The 17,080-nt window shown below is 42.6% G+C and overlaps 1 protein-coding gene across 3 annotated transcripts; it reads left to right on the forward strand.

Annotated features, from left to right (window-relative positions):
- The first annotated feature begins 300 nt into the window (after positions 1-300).
- On the forward strand, positions 301-14,929 carry LOC126985722 (uncharacterized). 3 transcript variants are annotated; one of them, XM_050840956.1, is made up of 5 exons: positions 301-6,254; positions 9,030-9,196; positions 10,415-10,596; positions 11,670-11,729; positions 12,740-14,929. In XM_050840956.1, the coding sequence occupies exon 1, from the start codon at positions 739-741 to the stop codon at positions 2,332-2,334; it is 1,596 nt and encodes a 531-aa protein (XP_050696913.1). In that variant the 5' UTR covers positions 301-738; the 3' UTR covers positions 2,335-6,254; positions 9,030-9,196; positions 10,415-10,596; positions 11,670-11,729; positions 12,740-14,929. The 3 variants fall into 3 exon arrangements, with proteins under 3 accessions (XP_050696913.1, XP_050696914.1, XP_050696915.1); XM_050840957.1 differs by lacking the exon at positions 9,030-9,196; XM_050840958.1 differs by lacking the exons at positions 9,030-9,196; positions 10,415-10,596; positions 11,670-11,729; positions 12,740-14,929 and adding an exon at positions 8,251-9,023.
- The last annotated feature ends 2,151 nt before the right edge of the window (positions 14,930-17,080 follow it).

Raw genomic sequence — 17,080 nt, forward strand, 5'->3', positions numbered from 1 at the left:
TAACAAAGTAAAGTATTTCAACAACAGCACACACATTGTTTAAACATAAACCCGAGTGATACATTTACACACTTATTATAGCGAGTATTTTATTTATTTTATTACTATAGTAAACGGTCAGATCACAACTCACTGTATTTTCTTGTTCATTACCAATCGTTCCTGAACCCCGCCCTATTTATTCCCAGGGGTATAATTACTCCCGGTACCGCCCGTTAAGTCTGAAATTTTCCGGGATTAGTGAGGTCGGCTAATCTTTTCACCGGCACTCCCTCACCAAGACAGTCAGGTGTTCACACCAAGACCCAGGTGTTCACACACCCGCCCATATCCCACAGCCACCGAGGGCTTAACGAAGGAAACCACCCGGCACTCCTTAAATAATCCTAATCAACACAGGTATTTCTATTTCTATTTTAATCACCTTCCCTACTCCTCCTTCTCCGCCCAAACCCATATTTCCTCCTCCGCCTCCTCCTTTAACCATTTCCTCCTCCTCTAACTATTTCCTCCTCCTCCTCCTCCTTTGTGTTCCTTTGTGTTCCTTTAACTAAACAAGCCTCTCTACCGTCCAACTAATTACCCCCGCGGGACTCGACCCGACCCCTACCTAACTCCTTCCAGGTGTTCAGTTGAGCTCCTTCTTGGTAATCAGCAAGCCACCCACGCGGTTTCTAAATATATCATAACTAAAGTTTCTTGCTACAGAAAAAAGAAAAGAAAAAAGGAATTGTAACCATGCCCAAATATTTCACTTGCGGTAATTGTTCGCAGAAATTTGCCACGATCCACTTTCAACTCAGCGAGTCTAAATGTAAATATTGTGTCTTGGACTCGCGTATCCAAGCACTTAGCTCGATTAACGATGAGCTGAAACGCTCAAACGTATTGATATGGGAAGTTGTGACTTCTTTCCCCGCCCTTCCTACTCCAACTTCCTCCTCCTCAAACTCATATTCTGACGTTCTGACCCAATTACATACCTCCTCCTCCTCCTCTGCCTCGCCTGAACCCGCCTCCATCCTTACTATTCCTTCCGCCCCATCCACCTCCCTTGCTACCTCATCCACTCCCACTCCCTCTTCTCCCTCCACCACCCTTGACTCCTCCCCTATCCTCATCACCACTCCATCTTCCCCTTCCACCTCCAACACGATCTCCTCTGCCTCGCCTCAACCACCCCACTCCTCTGCAACGCCTGAACCCGCCGCCACCCCTACCATTCCTTCTATCCCATCCACCTCCCTTGCTACCTCATCCACTCCCACGCCCTCTTCTCCCTCCAACACCCTTGACTCCTCCCCTATCCTCATCACCACTCCATCTTCCCCTTCCACCTTCAACACGATCTCCTCTGCCACGCCTGAACCCGCCGCCACCCTTACCATTCCTTCTACTCCATCCACCTCCCTTCCTACCCCATCCACCTCCATCCACAGTACCACTCCCCTTTCTCCCGCTCTCCCTTCCTCTCCCTCCAACACCCTTGACTCCTCCCCTATCCTCATCACCACTCCATCCTCCACTTCCACCTCCAACACGAACTCAACCTCCGCCTCCTCCTCCACTTCTGATACCACATCTCCCTCCATCCACACCTCACCCTCCACCCTTCCCCAACCACCCACTACTATCACCACCACCACTTCCAAACCCACCTTAGCCCGCGCTCCCTCTTGTACCTCGCGCCCTTCCAGAAGAAATCACAAGACCATTCTACCAGCTGTCACTTGTACGAACCAGACGCTGTTTCCTGGTATGGGCAAACTAACTACTAGAGTCAATTTAGTTGGAGACAGTGTGGTGAGAGGCCAACTTACGGAGTTTTGCGGTCGGAATACGTTGACACGGCAGCGTTTCTGTATCCCCGGAGCCAAACTGGACGATATTGAATCAGCTGTCGATGCAGTTTCAGTAAATGCGAAGGACGACACAGTGTATCTGATCCATGCGGGAACCAACGACCTTCAGTCAACTCAAATTCAGGACCTGTTAGCAAAATACCGTCAAGTCATTCGGAAATACAAGACCAAGTCTCCTCACATCATCGTCTCTGGAATTCTACCGAGAGTCAATACGTTCGCCGGATACAACAACAGTAAAGCGTACGGCGTCAACACTAGTCTAAAGCAGTTATGTAACGATGAAGGCGTAGGGTTCATGAACGCATGGCATCACTTCAACCAGCGCCCAGATTTGTCTTGGGAGGACGGACTCCACTTGAACGAGGTTGGTTCGGCGCGGCTAGGAAGGCTCCTGAACGATGCAGTTGAAAGCTTCTCGAAAAGCTATTCAAAAAACTGGAGGCGAGGGCAAGGCAAAGGCAACCCTTGATCAACCGAACCGTAGCGTCGATGCGGCTTGCAAGAAACTGTGTAACCAACGACGCCTCCGACAAGCGAACTCATTCAACACGACGCGGCCAAACCAGTAGTCACATTTCCATTTTGTACACAAATGCACGCAGTCTATTACCCAAAAGGACGAAATTAGGGCGTATATTGCAACTGAGAAACCAGATGTGGTAGCCATCACAGAGACTTGGGCCAACTCTGCACATCTAGTATCTGAACTGTCATTTCCCGGGTACGAAAGCTTCCAAAAAAATCGAATGCACAAGAAAGGAGGAGTAATTTGCTACGTAAAAAGTACGCTCCCTGCCATAAAAATAGACAAACAGGACGCAGAGAATTACGACTCCGTCTATGTGGAAATAACTGCGAATAATAAGAAACTAACACTTGCGACCGTATACAGGCCTCCAAAACAAGAGGCAGCCGATGACACTGCCCTGTACGAAGAGCTTCACTCTTTAACACAAAGTAAAGCAATAATAATTGGGGACTTTAATTGCCCTAACATTGACTGGGGACAATTGACTGGAGATCAAGAGGGTAACAGGCTTATAGAAATGGTGGAGGATTCGTTCCTCACTCAAGTTGTAACTCAACCAACAAGAGAAAACAATCTGCTGGATCTAGTATTAGTAAGCGACCCCGACCTCATTCGCGACTGTGAAGTTGGTGAAAAAATTAACGGTTGCGATCACCACTTAATCCGTTTCAATGTCAACATAAGTCACAAACTCGTAGACAATCCGTCAGTGATACCAGACTACAAAATAGCAAATTTCAACCTAGCTCGTGAGCTGCTTCCCTCTGCGACCTGGGACCAACTTCACCTAACCGACAATACAATCGACAACGTGTGGAACAACTCCAAAGATAAGCTTTTGGGAGTAGAAAAGGCTACAGTGCCGACGAAACCCAGGCGAGTAAATGGTGCCGTAGATCCACCGTGGATGACCAGAGAAATAAAAAGGGCGGTAAACTTAAAAAAAAGGAATTATAACCTAATGAAAGAGAATGACACGGCCGAAGCCCGTACTCAGTACCACAACAGCCTCAGAGCTTGTCGCACCCTTATTCGGAGTAGTAAACGCAACTACGAAAAACAAATAGCGCGTGACATCAAGACAAACTCAAAAAAATTCTTCACATACATCAGATCGAAAAAGAAAGTAAAATCCAATATTGGTCCCCTGACAGACGAGACTGGAGCTGCAACTCAGGACAGTAAACAGATGGCCAGAATCCTCAACAGTAACTTCGCATCCGTATTCACAGTCGAGAACATCGAAACCATGCCCGAGAACCCTGACCCGCCGAGGGGAATAACGCCCCTGAAAATTGACTCAATATGCGACCAAGAAGTGAAAGAGTATTTGGATAAACTCGACACGAACAAGTCAACAGGACCTGACGGTTTGTCCCCGCGGTTATAAAAAGAGCTTAAACAACAAATACTTCAGCCACTCACTAACATATTCAACCAGTCTGTTCAATTGAAAAAGGTCCCGGAAGACTGGAAGATGATGAACGTAACACCAATTTTCAAAAAAGGAGACAAAAGTGTTGCATTAAACTACAGGCCCATAAGTTTGACATCAGTGGCAGGAAAAATACTCGAAAAGATTATTAGAGACAAACTTGTTAAGTTTCTAGAAGACAATAATGTAATCTCCGACACCCAGCATGGCTTCAGAAACAAGCGCTCCTGCCTAACGAATTTATTAGACTTCTTCCAAGGTATATATAAGAACTGGGATGCCCACATCCCCAGTGATGTTATATACCTTTACTTTCAGAAAGCCTTCGACAAGGTACCGCACGAGCGACTCCTTAAAAAACTGCACTCGGCGGGCATTGGAGCCAATCTGATCGCGTGGATAAGAGATTGGCTCACCGACAGAAAACAACGAGTACTACTCAACGGACAGCCTTCCGATTGGCTTCCAGTCACTAGTGGAGTGCCTCAAGGGTCAGTGCTGGGACCCATTCTCTTCATCATATATATCAACGACCTCGAAGCAGGACTGAAATCCACAATATCGAAATTTGCTGATGACACTAAGGTGGGGGGAAAGGCCCTCACAAAGACCGACTGCGAAATCATTCAGAAAGACCTCAATCACATTATCGAATGGTCGGAAAATGGCAAATGTCCTTTAATGTTGACAAATGCAAAGTCATGCACATTGGGTCCAGAAATAGTAACCACACATACATCATGAATGGGAGACCTCTGCAAGCGATGCAGGAGGAAAAGGATCTTGGAGTCACTATCAGCAGTGACCTGAAACACGCGAATCACTGTAAAAAAGCATACAACAAAGCCAACACTATGCTCGGGTTCATAGCGAGGAACTTCGAGAGTAAAACGCCAGACTCAATCTCTTTACATTAGAGAAAAGACGCCTACGAGGAGATATGATTCAAGTCTTCAAGTATCTGAAAAAATTCAATAACGTCGATTACTCCAATTTCTTTGAATTGCAAACCAACCTAAGAACTAGAAATAACGGTTTACCCATTCAGTCTAGTCGATGTAACACAGACATCGGAAGGAGTTTCTTTTCAAACCGAGTCATCCGTCACTGGAACAATCTTCCTTCAGAAGTAGTAAATGCGAATACCATCAACTCCTTCAAATATAGAATCGACCGTCACTTCGCTGCGTCGGGAGTAAACTGAATATTGAGTTGCTTTCATCTGCTCCTCAATATCGAGGTGCTTTCATCTGCTCCTCAATGTCGAGGTGCTTTCATCTGCTCCCCAGGCCCCAGGCTGTCGAGCAGATTAAATCACCAAAGCGGGCAACCTCGTAATGAGCCATTAGGCTTTCTGTTGCCTGCGTTTCCATGTTTCCATGTTTCTGTCTCTCCGGCATATGACCACAGATGTTGCGCAGACTAAACGAAATTTCCAACTTTTCATTTGATACCTCCGTTAGGTTTTGCTGTGACACCATTCTGAGGCCAAATTGGATTCCTCGTTATTTTCTGCATCTGGTACGTGTCTACCATCAAATAATTAGTATACAATACCTTGCCTCACCACTCCATCACCACCACCGCTTCACCACGCACCACCACCACCGCACCGCCAACCCACCACTCACCACAGAAACACCTTCCCACTTCTCAGGTTCAGGGGAGAATGGGCTAAACTTTTGCCTACCACCGTGGAGAACATCCTGACCCCCTCTCTCTCATCCCCCTCCCACTTCCCTTCTCACCGCTCTCTCTCCTCCTCATCCTCCCACTCCCTCCTTCCCTCCCTCCTCCTCTCTCCTCCTCCCTTCTCCCTTCCCTTTTCATCTGTTGGGACCCAGAATATGGACAAACAGAAGACGACCATAGCAGCACAGTTAATTAATAGTGACCCCAATCAGAGGCAAATACCGAGTGGAGATATGGAGACAAGAATTGTAAATATGATAGGAGAGGGAAGGAAAAAATTAGTCAGATATACAAAGTTGTAAACATCTGATAAGCACTAACACTACTGAGAGGTTATGGAAAATACCCAGACCCACATACAGAAAACAGATACCCAGTAGGCGTGGTCAGGAAGTGTGGATAACCATTCAAGAGGACTCTAACATGTCACGTGCGGTGTGACGAAATGCTATAAGCGAATAACTGAAAAGAGAAGTCACTGTGGGAGTGTCTTAAGAGTGAATCACAAATAGTAGAAGTAAACAATATAACATAATGAGCGAGCCAACGGTTGTTGACAGGAAGTATTGGCTACTGGTTATGTAGAAAATGAAGGCGTGTCAAAGATGTAGTTCCGCCTCAAGCAAGGAAAAATGTGACTTAGACAATAGTGATATGGGCAGACCGAGCCTTGCACTCGCTTCAAGCAGACTTGCTACTCACTCAGCTGAGAATGGCTGTTGTGATCTTAATCGTGAGTAGAAATTCGAGAATCTAAGGGAAACCGATTGTTTTGTCCTGGAGATTATAATGTAGGAGATGTGTTGTAGGATTGTGAGTGGGACAGGATTGTGATTATTTGTTTGCGATGTAAAGCAAAGGTAGAAAGCACTGGGTGTGGTATAATTTGGTGCTTCCGTGAAATTGTAGTAGATTATACTATAGGAATGTGTTATCAGGATGTGAGGAGAGTATTTAAATATTGTGATGTAAGCAGAGAGAAACAAACCACTGCTTGTGGAATGATGAGTGTTATTATTATTGGCAACAACTGAGCACATATTGTAGTATTATGTTTAAGACATGTCGTTTGTCATATGTTGTATCCATTGCTGAATATGCCAGCGTTATGATCGTCTGAGCATAGAATATTGCGTAAGGCAATTACTTTCATTTAATTTTAAATAAATGTATATTTTCTTTTTCCCTTGTTTATCCCCGAACACCAGTCTCCAATAACAACTTAAGCCGGATCACGCTACCAGGGATACGAGACGGTGAGATCATTTATGGAGTAATTAATGAGTGATGAAAGAGTTGTTTTAATACAAGCTAATGCAAATGAAATAAAAAAGTAAAAATTAAAATACAAGAAAAGAAGGATCCAAAACATCTCCCTACCTCTACCTACCTTCTTCCCTCCCTTTGCTTCTCTCATAATAATTATCTCCTCCCTTCCCTTCCCTTCCCTTTCTCTCCCTTCCTGGAATCTTCTCCCTTCTTCCATTCTCTTTACTTCCTTTCGTCTTTCGAAACATCTTACAATTTCTTTCTCCCTCTTTCTCTCTCCCTCCCACCCTCCCTTCCTGCAAATTAAGTGGCGGTGTGGCGGTGTGGCGAGATATTTTGACCGATCTGAAAAAGTGACCGATCCAACATATCGTACCGCACCCCGGCAGAACGACAAGTGAGTCCGCGGCGAGAGGATCTCTCCCCCCCATACATTATCCAATGGGGACATGCTCCGACACTCGTTACTTTCCTAAAAACTTATATCGCCTAGTATATCATTCAGTATATCTATTTTGAGGAACTATATGTCACTTGCAGTCGAAAATCACCAACAACTATGCATGGGGCGTCCTTCGGAGTGAAAGAAGTCATTTATAAAGTAGTCGTCGACCGTGACGGACGTCCGTCCCTGCCCTGCTGTGAGCGGCGGGTTATAACCGAGCTCACCGATACATTTACCGCAGAGCAGCAGCGTAACAGCCTTCGTTAAGGAATAATTCCAAGGACTGAACGTTCCCCCCTGTTCCCCCCTCTACTGCGCATGCGCCGACCCGTGTTGGCCCGCCCCATTTAAAGGGGGGACCAGCTGATCGGTAGGGATGGGCAAGTACCGTTAATTTGAGTACCGGTAGTACCGGTACCGAAAACTCAAGTACCGTTAGTACCGGTACCGGTACCGGTACCCAAAGGAGTTTTTTTTTTCTTAATGACTTCTGATGAAATTCCCAAACAAATTTCCTGTAAAGAAAACTCTCTCTTCCTTCAACTTAATATCAACTAGAGTAGAAATGCAACGTTTAGGAGCCTTCTGATTAATGTAAAATCACTTAGGTTTAAGGACAGACCACCTAGTCTGTACCATGGGGTCTGTGTGGTCTAATTTTCTATGTAAATCTTTGTAAATCTCTCTCTCTCTCTCTCTCTCTCTCTCTCTCTCTCTCTCTCTCTCTCTCTCTCTCTCTCTCTGAATGAAGTGAATATTTATTTTTTCGAAAAAAAAAATAGCATGTATAGTTATTATGGATGTACTCGATCATAGTCTAATAACAATAAAAATAATTATTAGCAACCTAAAAAAGAAAAAGAATCGGACATGAAGAATTATCCAGTAACTCCAATAAATAAATCAAATAATAAAATAATGGAAACGGGAGCTGTGACGGAAACGGAAAGCAGAACAAAATGGTGGGAACTTGAGGAGACCGTCAGCGGGGCAGTGACTCAGCGTCTACACACAGGGCCCATATCGCGTGATACCACATGGAGGCGGGCGGGCGAGCGCCGAGCGTCACTAAAGTCCGGCAAATCTTAAGTGGCGGCTCTGACGTAGACAGCCCGCTAGACCCCGTTGCCACGTTTCCAATTGACCTCGCACACCAAGGAGACTATAGAACAGGAGAGGGGGCCTCTATGGGAGACCGTGGGCGGGTGTTGGTGTATGTCGGTTGCAACAGATGGCGCAGGAGCAGCTTTGTTTACATCCAGGCGCCTCCCCCCCTCCAGACACCCCCCCCAACCCCCAGAACCAATCAGCAGTGTTGCTACATGGGATCAAGCAGCAAATGTTGCTACTTTTTTTCTTCAGTCTGGTTATTTCCCATTTTAAATAAAAAAATAAAGGTAGATAAATATTAAAATGAACAGTAGGAACTATATATACTGTATATATTTACAAGGTAGATATAGCCTGACTGCATGTCATGAGTAATGCTATTACTGTTATATTATTATACCGCAATTATATTACTTTCTCTGCATGTGTGGTTAGATGTGTTTTATGTGTTTAACCTTTCTGTATACATACTGGAATGAACCAAGGAATTGTAGCCCAACTGCTGTTCTTTAAAACTATGTAATCATGTTTTTTCTTCCAAACTCATTGTTTTAGCACGCACGCTGACTTCCATCAGTAATGATGATATATATACATTGAGTCATTGGTTTGTAGGGGGAAAGAGTGGGTGAATATAATTATCTTGGTCTTAACTTATACTGTTTATTATACCGCTATTCGCAGCAATATCTTTCTCTGCTCCGATGGCAACGCTGCCTCGTTCAAAAATCATAACACCGCCGCGGCCGCCACGCTTACCAGCCGGAGCCTCAAATCATGTCCCTTTGTGGTGATAAAGAGGACACAGCCTGGTGTGAAGCTACATTTATTACGGAAGGATGCCAGCCGGGGTAAGTGATATATATATATAAATAATGATAATGTGGAAATTCTAATCATTTTCACGCTGACAGTTGTTCTGAACTTGCTAACTGCATGCCTCCCCTCCTCCCAAGGCACGAGGCCGAATGGCCTACACACGGCAGCTCCAGATTCCTCCCCATTACCACCTGTCATCCTCGTCCATGTAGCTATCCAGTCTACTCTTAAAACAAGCTATCGTCCCTGCACTCACTATGTGATTGCTGAATCTATTCCATTCCCCCACCACCCTATTACTAAGCCAATGCCTGCCCATTGCCCTCCTAAATCTATACTTTTCTAATTTAAGTCAATTACTGCGTGTTCTGTCTTGCCAAACATCTTATGCAAAAGTTAACCAGTATCTCCACTCTTTCATCCCTTACACTGATAAACTCTGGAACAGCCTTCCATTGTCTGCATTTCCTCGTGCCTATAATTTGACCTTCAAGAAGAGTGTATCAAGACTCTACTTTTGTCTGTTTGGGAGTGGTGAGTAGTGGGGCTTTTTTTCTAGTACGCTTTGTTGCCCTTGAGTTGTCTCCTTTGTTTAAAGAAAATAATAATTAAATAAATGGAAGTTGGCCGCCAATGCTTCCAACACATTTTGGTGCCATATCTACAAGTGGCTGGTGACTGTAAGCATCTCAGCAACCTGCATGCATCTATGCCATTCCTATCATGGTGCATGGAGCAAGCTTCACATAACACTCAGACAGAGACAGTTTAATTATGGTTACATATCAGACTCAGTTTATTGCTCAGTCTATTAGGTGCAGTGCTGTTAATATTGTTAGTGGTAGTATTAGTACAATTAATGTATTTATTTTCATTAATTTATCAATATTTATTTATTATATTCTTAGTGTTTGAAAATTCCAATACTAGTATTAAGATAAACAAAAATATCAGAAATATATTTATACTCATCAACTATTATTGCTTTTCTTACTATTACTTCCTTCAATGTCCTGGCACTTTGACATCTAGTGCTTTTCCGTCTAGCAGCCAAAATTGTGGTCTTTCTGAATGTGTATGCCTTAAGTCTTCATTGGTGTAACTAGCTCTTTAACATAAAATTCTGCATCTCTCTCCCTTATCACCCAGTTGTCCCCGTACATCCTTTCAGTATCCAAAGAATTTTTTCTTTCCTTCCATGTTCCACTGTCGTATGTTATTCCACATCTAACACAACCACATCCCAACAGATCCGAACACGTCCGATATCATCCAAGAGTATGTGGCAGCTGAAGGGGAGAGTCCAAGAAAGAGGCCAAGGGTGAAGACATTTAGCCACCCCCCCTGAAGTACATGGCAGCATCCAACCCTCTTGGTGAGCTGCAGGAATGTGCTCCCCATTGCAGTGCACCAGCTCCATGTACTGATTTTGGTATGAATACTTCATCTAGTATTTGTTGATTGTTGTGTTATTAATCTAATTATGACTTCACAAAATAGACTGTGGAAGTCACTTAACACATGCCTTGCTCAACATCACTTTTAAGTTGTAGAATTCCTTCATATGGATGCTGATTTATGTATCCTGAAATGATTGGATATTGATTGTCTTAACATTTTTTTTTTGTCCATGATCACTGAACCATGTTACGGTATGTCTTTGGGTGCAGATCCAGGAAATGAGTTTTTGGGAGGACGTCAGACTTTTTGCGGGTGGAAGGAGCATTAGCATTACCGATTAGCCATTCTAGGCAGTCCTGATCTTGAAAAACTGGTGGAGTGACCTAAATCAATGGATATAACGGCCTGGACTTTGTGCCAAAGCATTGTTTTAGCCGCAGCGCGCTTTTGAGCTAGTTTTCCTGTATCACTCAGGAACATTGGGGGGGCCTGGGCCCCCCTTTGGATCCACCAATGTATCTATGTCTTATAATATATCTATCCTTTACAGTCTGATGGTGCATCCTTCTAGGTTGTCAAGTTTTAGTAGCTACTCATGAGAAGTATTCCTTATAATGATCATTGATTTCCAGATGGTTTGCACTAAAAAAAGTGTCGTGTAACCTGCCGCAAACAATAATCAGCTATAGTCAACCCTTGCTTTAAAGAACCAATATGGAGGAAGGGGGTGATGTTATATCCAAAAATCTTTTACATCTGAAGTATCCAACCTTTTTGTGTATAATAAACCTTGTTTGTTACATGAACTTAAAAGTTCACAATTTCCATACATGATTCTTTTTTCCTTGTATTTGATGATTAATCCTGACATGTATTTCCATTATAAGTAGGTAATATATAGCAACAAGACAATAATACACATTATAACAATGTATATATTATAGCCCAATGAGTGCACGAGATCATTTACCTCATCAGTGACGCCAAGTCCGGGAGTCCTTCCCTAAATTCTTTGCCCAAATTTGCGACACCAAGTATAATTACTAGTTTTAGTGACTATTTCCATCCATTTTTCACTTTGATTAAAAAATTGCCTCTCAACAGGGTGTGAACTTGATGGGGTTGGAGGAAACTCGACTCGGCCATCAAGCTCACCACAATATAGTAAGGAACCTCTTGTTCTCAGTGATAATTTATCCTCTTTAGTTACTATTTCATGTTGCTTTAATCACAACTAATGTGTTGGAAACATTACAGCTTAATAACATACTTCACATCTCTGCATACAAATTGAGTTCAATATTTAACTGTTACACCAGTAGGCTTCATATCTTAAAAAAAACTTATGTAAAAAGGTTGAAATTTTGAATGATATATTTAAACTCTTTATTATGTTTCTATGGGTGTAGTACCGTTACGATTAGTCGAGTGATCAGCATATGGGTCTTATGTTTTTGATAGCATAGGTTCAAATTTTGCCATAGGCTGGCAATTGATAGTAACAGTAGTGTCCACAGATATCTACCTGTTTCTTGTTTATCCTGTTGCACTTTAAACCATGACTGGCCAATCTTTGAAGAGGTAGCATAACCTTGAAGTGCCACTAACAAACCTTTGTCCATTCTTCTGATGTGATCTTTTTTTTTTTTTTTTTTTTTTTTTTCCCCACCTGCCTATAGCGCCGGTAGATTTTCTTAAGGCGCCTGGCGGTCGGCCCAGGCCCATCATGATGCAGGCAATTTTTTTTATAGTGGTGCCATTTAGTATTGGCTCATGCTGCCGCCCAGAACTCATTCTTGATTCACTTGGATGGTTTAGCAGGGCTTAGGTATGACTAACATTGAAGAAACGGGGAATTTTTAGATTTTTAGTGTGGCAACACATTGACAAATGTTTTAGTATGGACTGATCATCAGAGATATATATGGTAAATGGGTGCTTGTAGATCTTGACATTATATCTGTCAAGAGTCTCCAGTTGTATCCTCTCCCCCATCTCTCCTGAAAATATTACTCTTGTCAGGCAATCTAAGTGAAGCCTTCCATCGAAGCTGGCGTGCAGACATAATATCAATGCTTAGATTCACTGTCCTTATAGCACTGACAATAATGCAATTACATGCACATATTTTATTATTTAGAATTGTGATTAAATATTTTTGCATGTATTTTCAGACTTGAAAAGTGAAAATTGCTGCACAAAACAGTCTGTCGTCTGCACCGGGAGGCAAGGCAGCTCAAAGCCCAGGCTGTTACAACTCCTGGGCAGTTTTTGCCCAGAGCCAGCAATTTTTTAGATCCAATAGGGATGGATTTTTTCTGAGGTCAGGTTCAACATGCTGCAAGATGCCAAGATCTAAGCCTAGTAAGAGATATGGGTTACAAGAGAGGAGGTTTGCTCTGGCCTTATACTATCAAAGTCCAAATGCTAATAGATTTCTGAGCACAGTATTTCACTTGCCTTCAGTTTCAACACTTCACTCATGACTCAGGGGTATTTCAGTAAATGTTGGTTGGAGCAAACAGACTCTGACAGCCCTGCAGCAAAGAGCACAGGCTTTGTCAAAAGAAGAGAAACTCCGTGGGATTTGCCATTATTTAGTATTATTCTTGTTACGCCAAGAATTTTTTTCCATATACTTTGCCAAATATTGCAAGTAATGCACCATTGTTGGGCTTGCTTGTTATAAATCAGATCTTGTTCAGTTAACAAGCTTTGGGTGTCTGCCACTTTCCAGTTGTAATGCAAGGAATCATTTATCTTCCTTGCCAGATATCACATGTAATGCACCATGTTGATCTTGTTCAGCTCACAAGCTTTAGGTGTCTGCCACTTTCCAATTGTAATGCAAGGAATCCCCTGCCAGATATCGCATGTAATGCACCATTGTTGGTCTTGCCTGTTATAAATCAGGTCTTGTTCAGCTCACAAGCTTTGAATATCTGCCATTGTTTATTTCAGGTGTAATGCTTGGAAGCATTTGTTCTCTTCCCTAGCCATCAGTATGCAATGCTTTATTGTGGATTTTGCCTGTTATATTTAATCTTGTTCAGGTAACAAGCTTTTGGTGTCTGCCTTACCTAATAATGTGTTGCAGTGACACTTGGCTTGGTTTCATAATGTGAAATACAGCTTGTAATTTCATCACACTAAGTGTCTATCATCACGTGTCTGGCATCATTAATGTGGCTTCCAGGAGTAATCTTGTTTGTATTACAGCATGCAATGTTTTTTCTGCTTTATATGATATACATAATCACACAGGTATGATTTTTTTTTTTTTTTTTTTTTTTGACAAAATGTAATGGCAGTTGATATTCTTGACTAATGCCTCATAAACCTTGTGAAAATAATGCTTTTTTGAAGGGGAAAGGGGGAACGGGGGGCAGAGAGTGGTTTGTTTGGTTGGCCAGTTCAAGGAGTTTCATATCAAATGATTTTATTACATCCAATTTTAATGTGTGCTAAAAACATATATTTTATTACATCTAACTTTAATGTGTGGTTCCTGCAATAAATACTACATGATTACTGATGTAGCCTATGAAATACATATCACTCTCTGCCCTGTTATTTGGTGTGTCACATACTGCAGCATAACTTTCCTGCTATTTTTTTACACTATGAGTTGCCTTCTTTTGTCTCATTTCCTTTTATCATATGTGCCTCCGCTGCATAGTTGTGCCTACTGAGCTTAATATCTTCATGACCCTGACACCAAGGTCAGAGCTTGTGAGATCATATCATGTCCTACATCTCATATTCACCTCCAGTCCAAGACCACCAAGTTATTGCATTCCATTTAAGACAACTCATGTGTTACCTTCTTGATGTCCTCCATCATGTATTTCAGAATGTTTTATGGTGCTTTGCTCTTATATTGATGTGCCTTGCAACATTTTTATATAGTTTTCATTGTATATAACACACCATTGTTGGTTTTGCCTGTTATGAATCGGGTCATGTTCAGTTAACAAGCTTTGAGTGTCTCCCATTGTTTATTTCAGTTGTAATGATTAGAAGCTTTTGTTCTCTGGCCTGTCAAGCAGTATGCAATGCTTGCCATTATCTTACACTTGTACAGTTAGTATGATATTTTTACTCAGCTAAGAGCATTCTGCAAAAGGTAAAGGTACGGTTGGGGGCATACGCTGTAGCAGCGCGTGGCCTCAGTGCTCATCTCTGTAACATTGGCCCTTGAGCCTGTGGTGTTAGGGAACCCATTACCCTGGGACACAGGACCAGTGTGACATCCGGGTTACCACAGTTGCAAAGGCATTATAGTAATCTAGCATGCATAGAATGATGTATGCTTTGCTTGTATTTAAAGCACTGGATATGTTTGCTACACACACACACACACACATATATATATATATATATATATATATATATATATATATATATATATATATATATATATATATATATATATATATATATATATATATATATATATATGCTTTCTGCACCATATTTTTCATAAAATAACAAATTGATATAGTGTAGATAATACCTAATAAAACATAAGAACAAATATATTTTTCTTTACCCCATTAATAAATCATTTTACAATAATGAAAAAAATAAGTAAAGGCTGGATAGGGTGCTGTGGCAGGTACTTCAAAAATAGTAAAGCTACCCCTGAAAAGTGACGTTTTTGGTGGGCTGCAATAGATGGCGCTACTTCCGCACGCCCGAGGAATTACTACATACCACTATCTCTTCGTATCGCACACCATGCCTCTCTCTCTCTCTCTCTCTCTCTCTCTCTCTCTCTCTCTCTCTCTCTCTCTCTCTCTGTGTGTGTGTGCGCGAGAAAAGTGGGGGTGTACTCTCATACGGGGAGTATGGTGCACGACAATGCATAATAATAATAATATTAATAATAAACCTCTTTAAAAAATGCACCAAGACTCTTTACCCCTTGGGTGGTGTGGAAATAAGGTCAAAGTGTAATATTTTAATGTTCTTAGCGACCACTCCTTCCCCACTCCCTGTTCATCCCCGGCGGAACCTCACCATTCACCTGGATGATTCACATCAAAATTTGCTTGACGGTCCTGGCATTACATATACAGGTACAGTCTCCATATTTTGTCATAATTATGCCATATGGCTGATATTGTATGGCAGATGGCAGACACACACCAAAAAATGGCAGAAATGCGATAATTAAAGCAGGCAGAGCAACTGGCAACTGCGGTGTGTTGGGTTGACTTGAACTGACAACGCCGCGGTGGCGTGGTAGCCTGCTGGTAACATATTATACTCCCAGCCCCCAGGTCTTTCTCTGCCTCTATGGTGGATAGTGGAGTGTTTCCCATGTGGTATTGGTGTGCTGGATATCCCTTCACTGGTAGCCTGGTAACATACACTCCCAGGTCTTTCTCTGCCTCTATGGTGGATAGTGGAGTGTTTCCCATGTGGTATTGGTGTGCTGGATATCCCTTCACTGGTAGCCTGGTAACATACACTCCCAGGTCTTCTCTGCCTCTGTGGTGGATAGTGGAGTGTTTCCCATGTGGTATTGGTATGCTGGATATCCCTTCACTGGTAGCCTGGTAACATACACTCCCAGGTCTTTCTCTGCCTCTGTGGTGGATAGTGGAGTGTTTCCCATGTGGTATTGGTATGCTGGATATCCCTTCACTGGTAGCCTGTTAACATACACTCCCAGGTCTTTCTCTGCCTCTGTGGTGGATAGTGGAGTGTTTCCCATGTGGTATTGGTGTGCTGGATATCCCTTCACTGGTAGCCTGGTAACATACACTCCCAGGTCTTTCTCTGCCTCTGTGGTGGATAGTGGAGTGTTTCCCATGTGGTATTGGTGTGCTGGATATCCCTTCACTGGTAGCCTGGTAACATACACTCCCAGCCGCAGGGACGTGCACAGGAATTTTAGAGGGCAGTTGCTCAAACCTGAAAAAAGGGCAACCCCCCCCCACACACACACACACAAACTGCAACAACAACAACAACAAAACACCCTAACAGGCTTTGCACTTTATGCACACTGTCTTTATTAGAATATTACAAATAAGCAAAAACAAAAATTCAGCACTTGAGCTCACTATTTCTAGGTAAATTGAAAAAAATAAACTTGCTTACTTCCATATACATATTTACCTAGCAGCACATGTTATCGAAGGTTATTAACTATACAAAATACGGTGAATATGGGGGAGTTTTACCTGCGAGGGGACGTGTGTGAAGGCGTCGCGACGGTCGCGGGGGAAGTGACTGTGACGCCGCGAGGGACGCTTCAAGTACGTTTTGGCGGGAATGAATTAACTAGCTAGATAGCTAATATTATAAGCTTTCAAATGTGAGAAAATAGTTAAAATAATTTTAGATTGATGAATACTTATATTTAAATAGGTAATTTCAGTGTAATAATGTTTTGTTGGAAGCGGAAATATCATTGGTTACTTTTGCAACAGCACTAGGGGAGGGAGGGTAAAAATAGAAAACGGGGACTATAATAACGTCCCTGGAGGAAATAATATTAGGAA

Source organism: Eriocheir sinensis, chromosome 60, assembly GCF_024679095.1.
Source record: "Eriocheir sinensis breed Jianghai 21 chromosome 60, ASM2467909v1, whole genome shotgun sequence".
NCBI lineage: Eukaryota > Metazoa > Arthropoda > Malacostraca > Decapoda > Varunidae > Eriocheir > Eriocheir sinensis.

Excerpts from the sequence above, each read along its gene's own strand:
- LOC126985722 (XM_050840956.1), top strand. The coding sequence starts at position 739 with ATGCCCAAATATTTCACTTGCGGTAATTGTTCGCAGAAATTTGCCACG.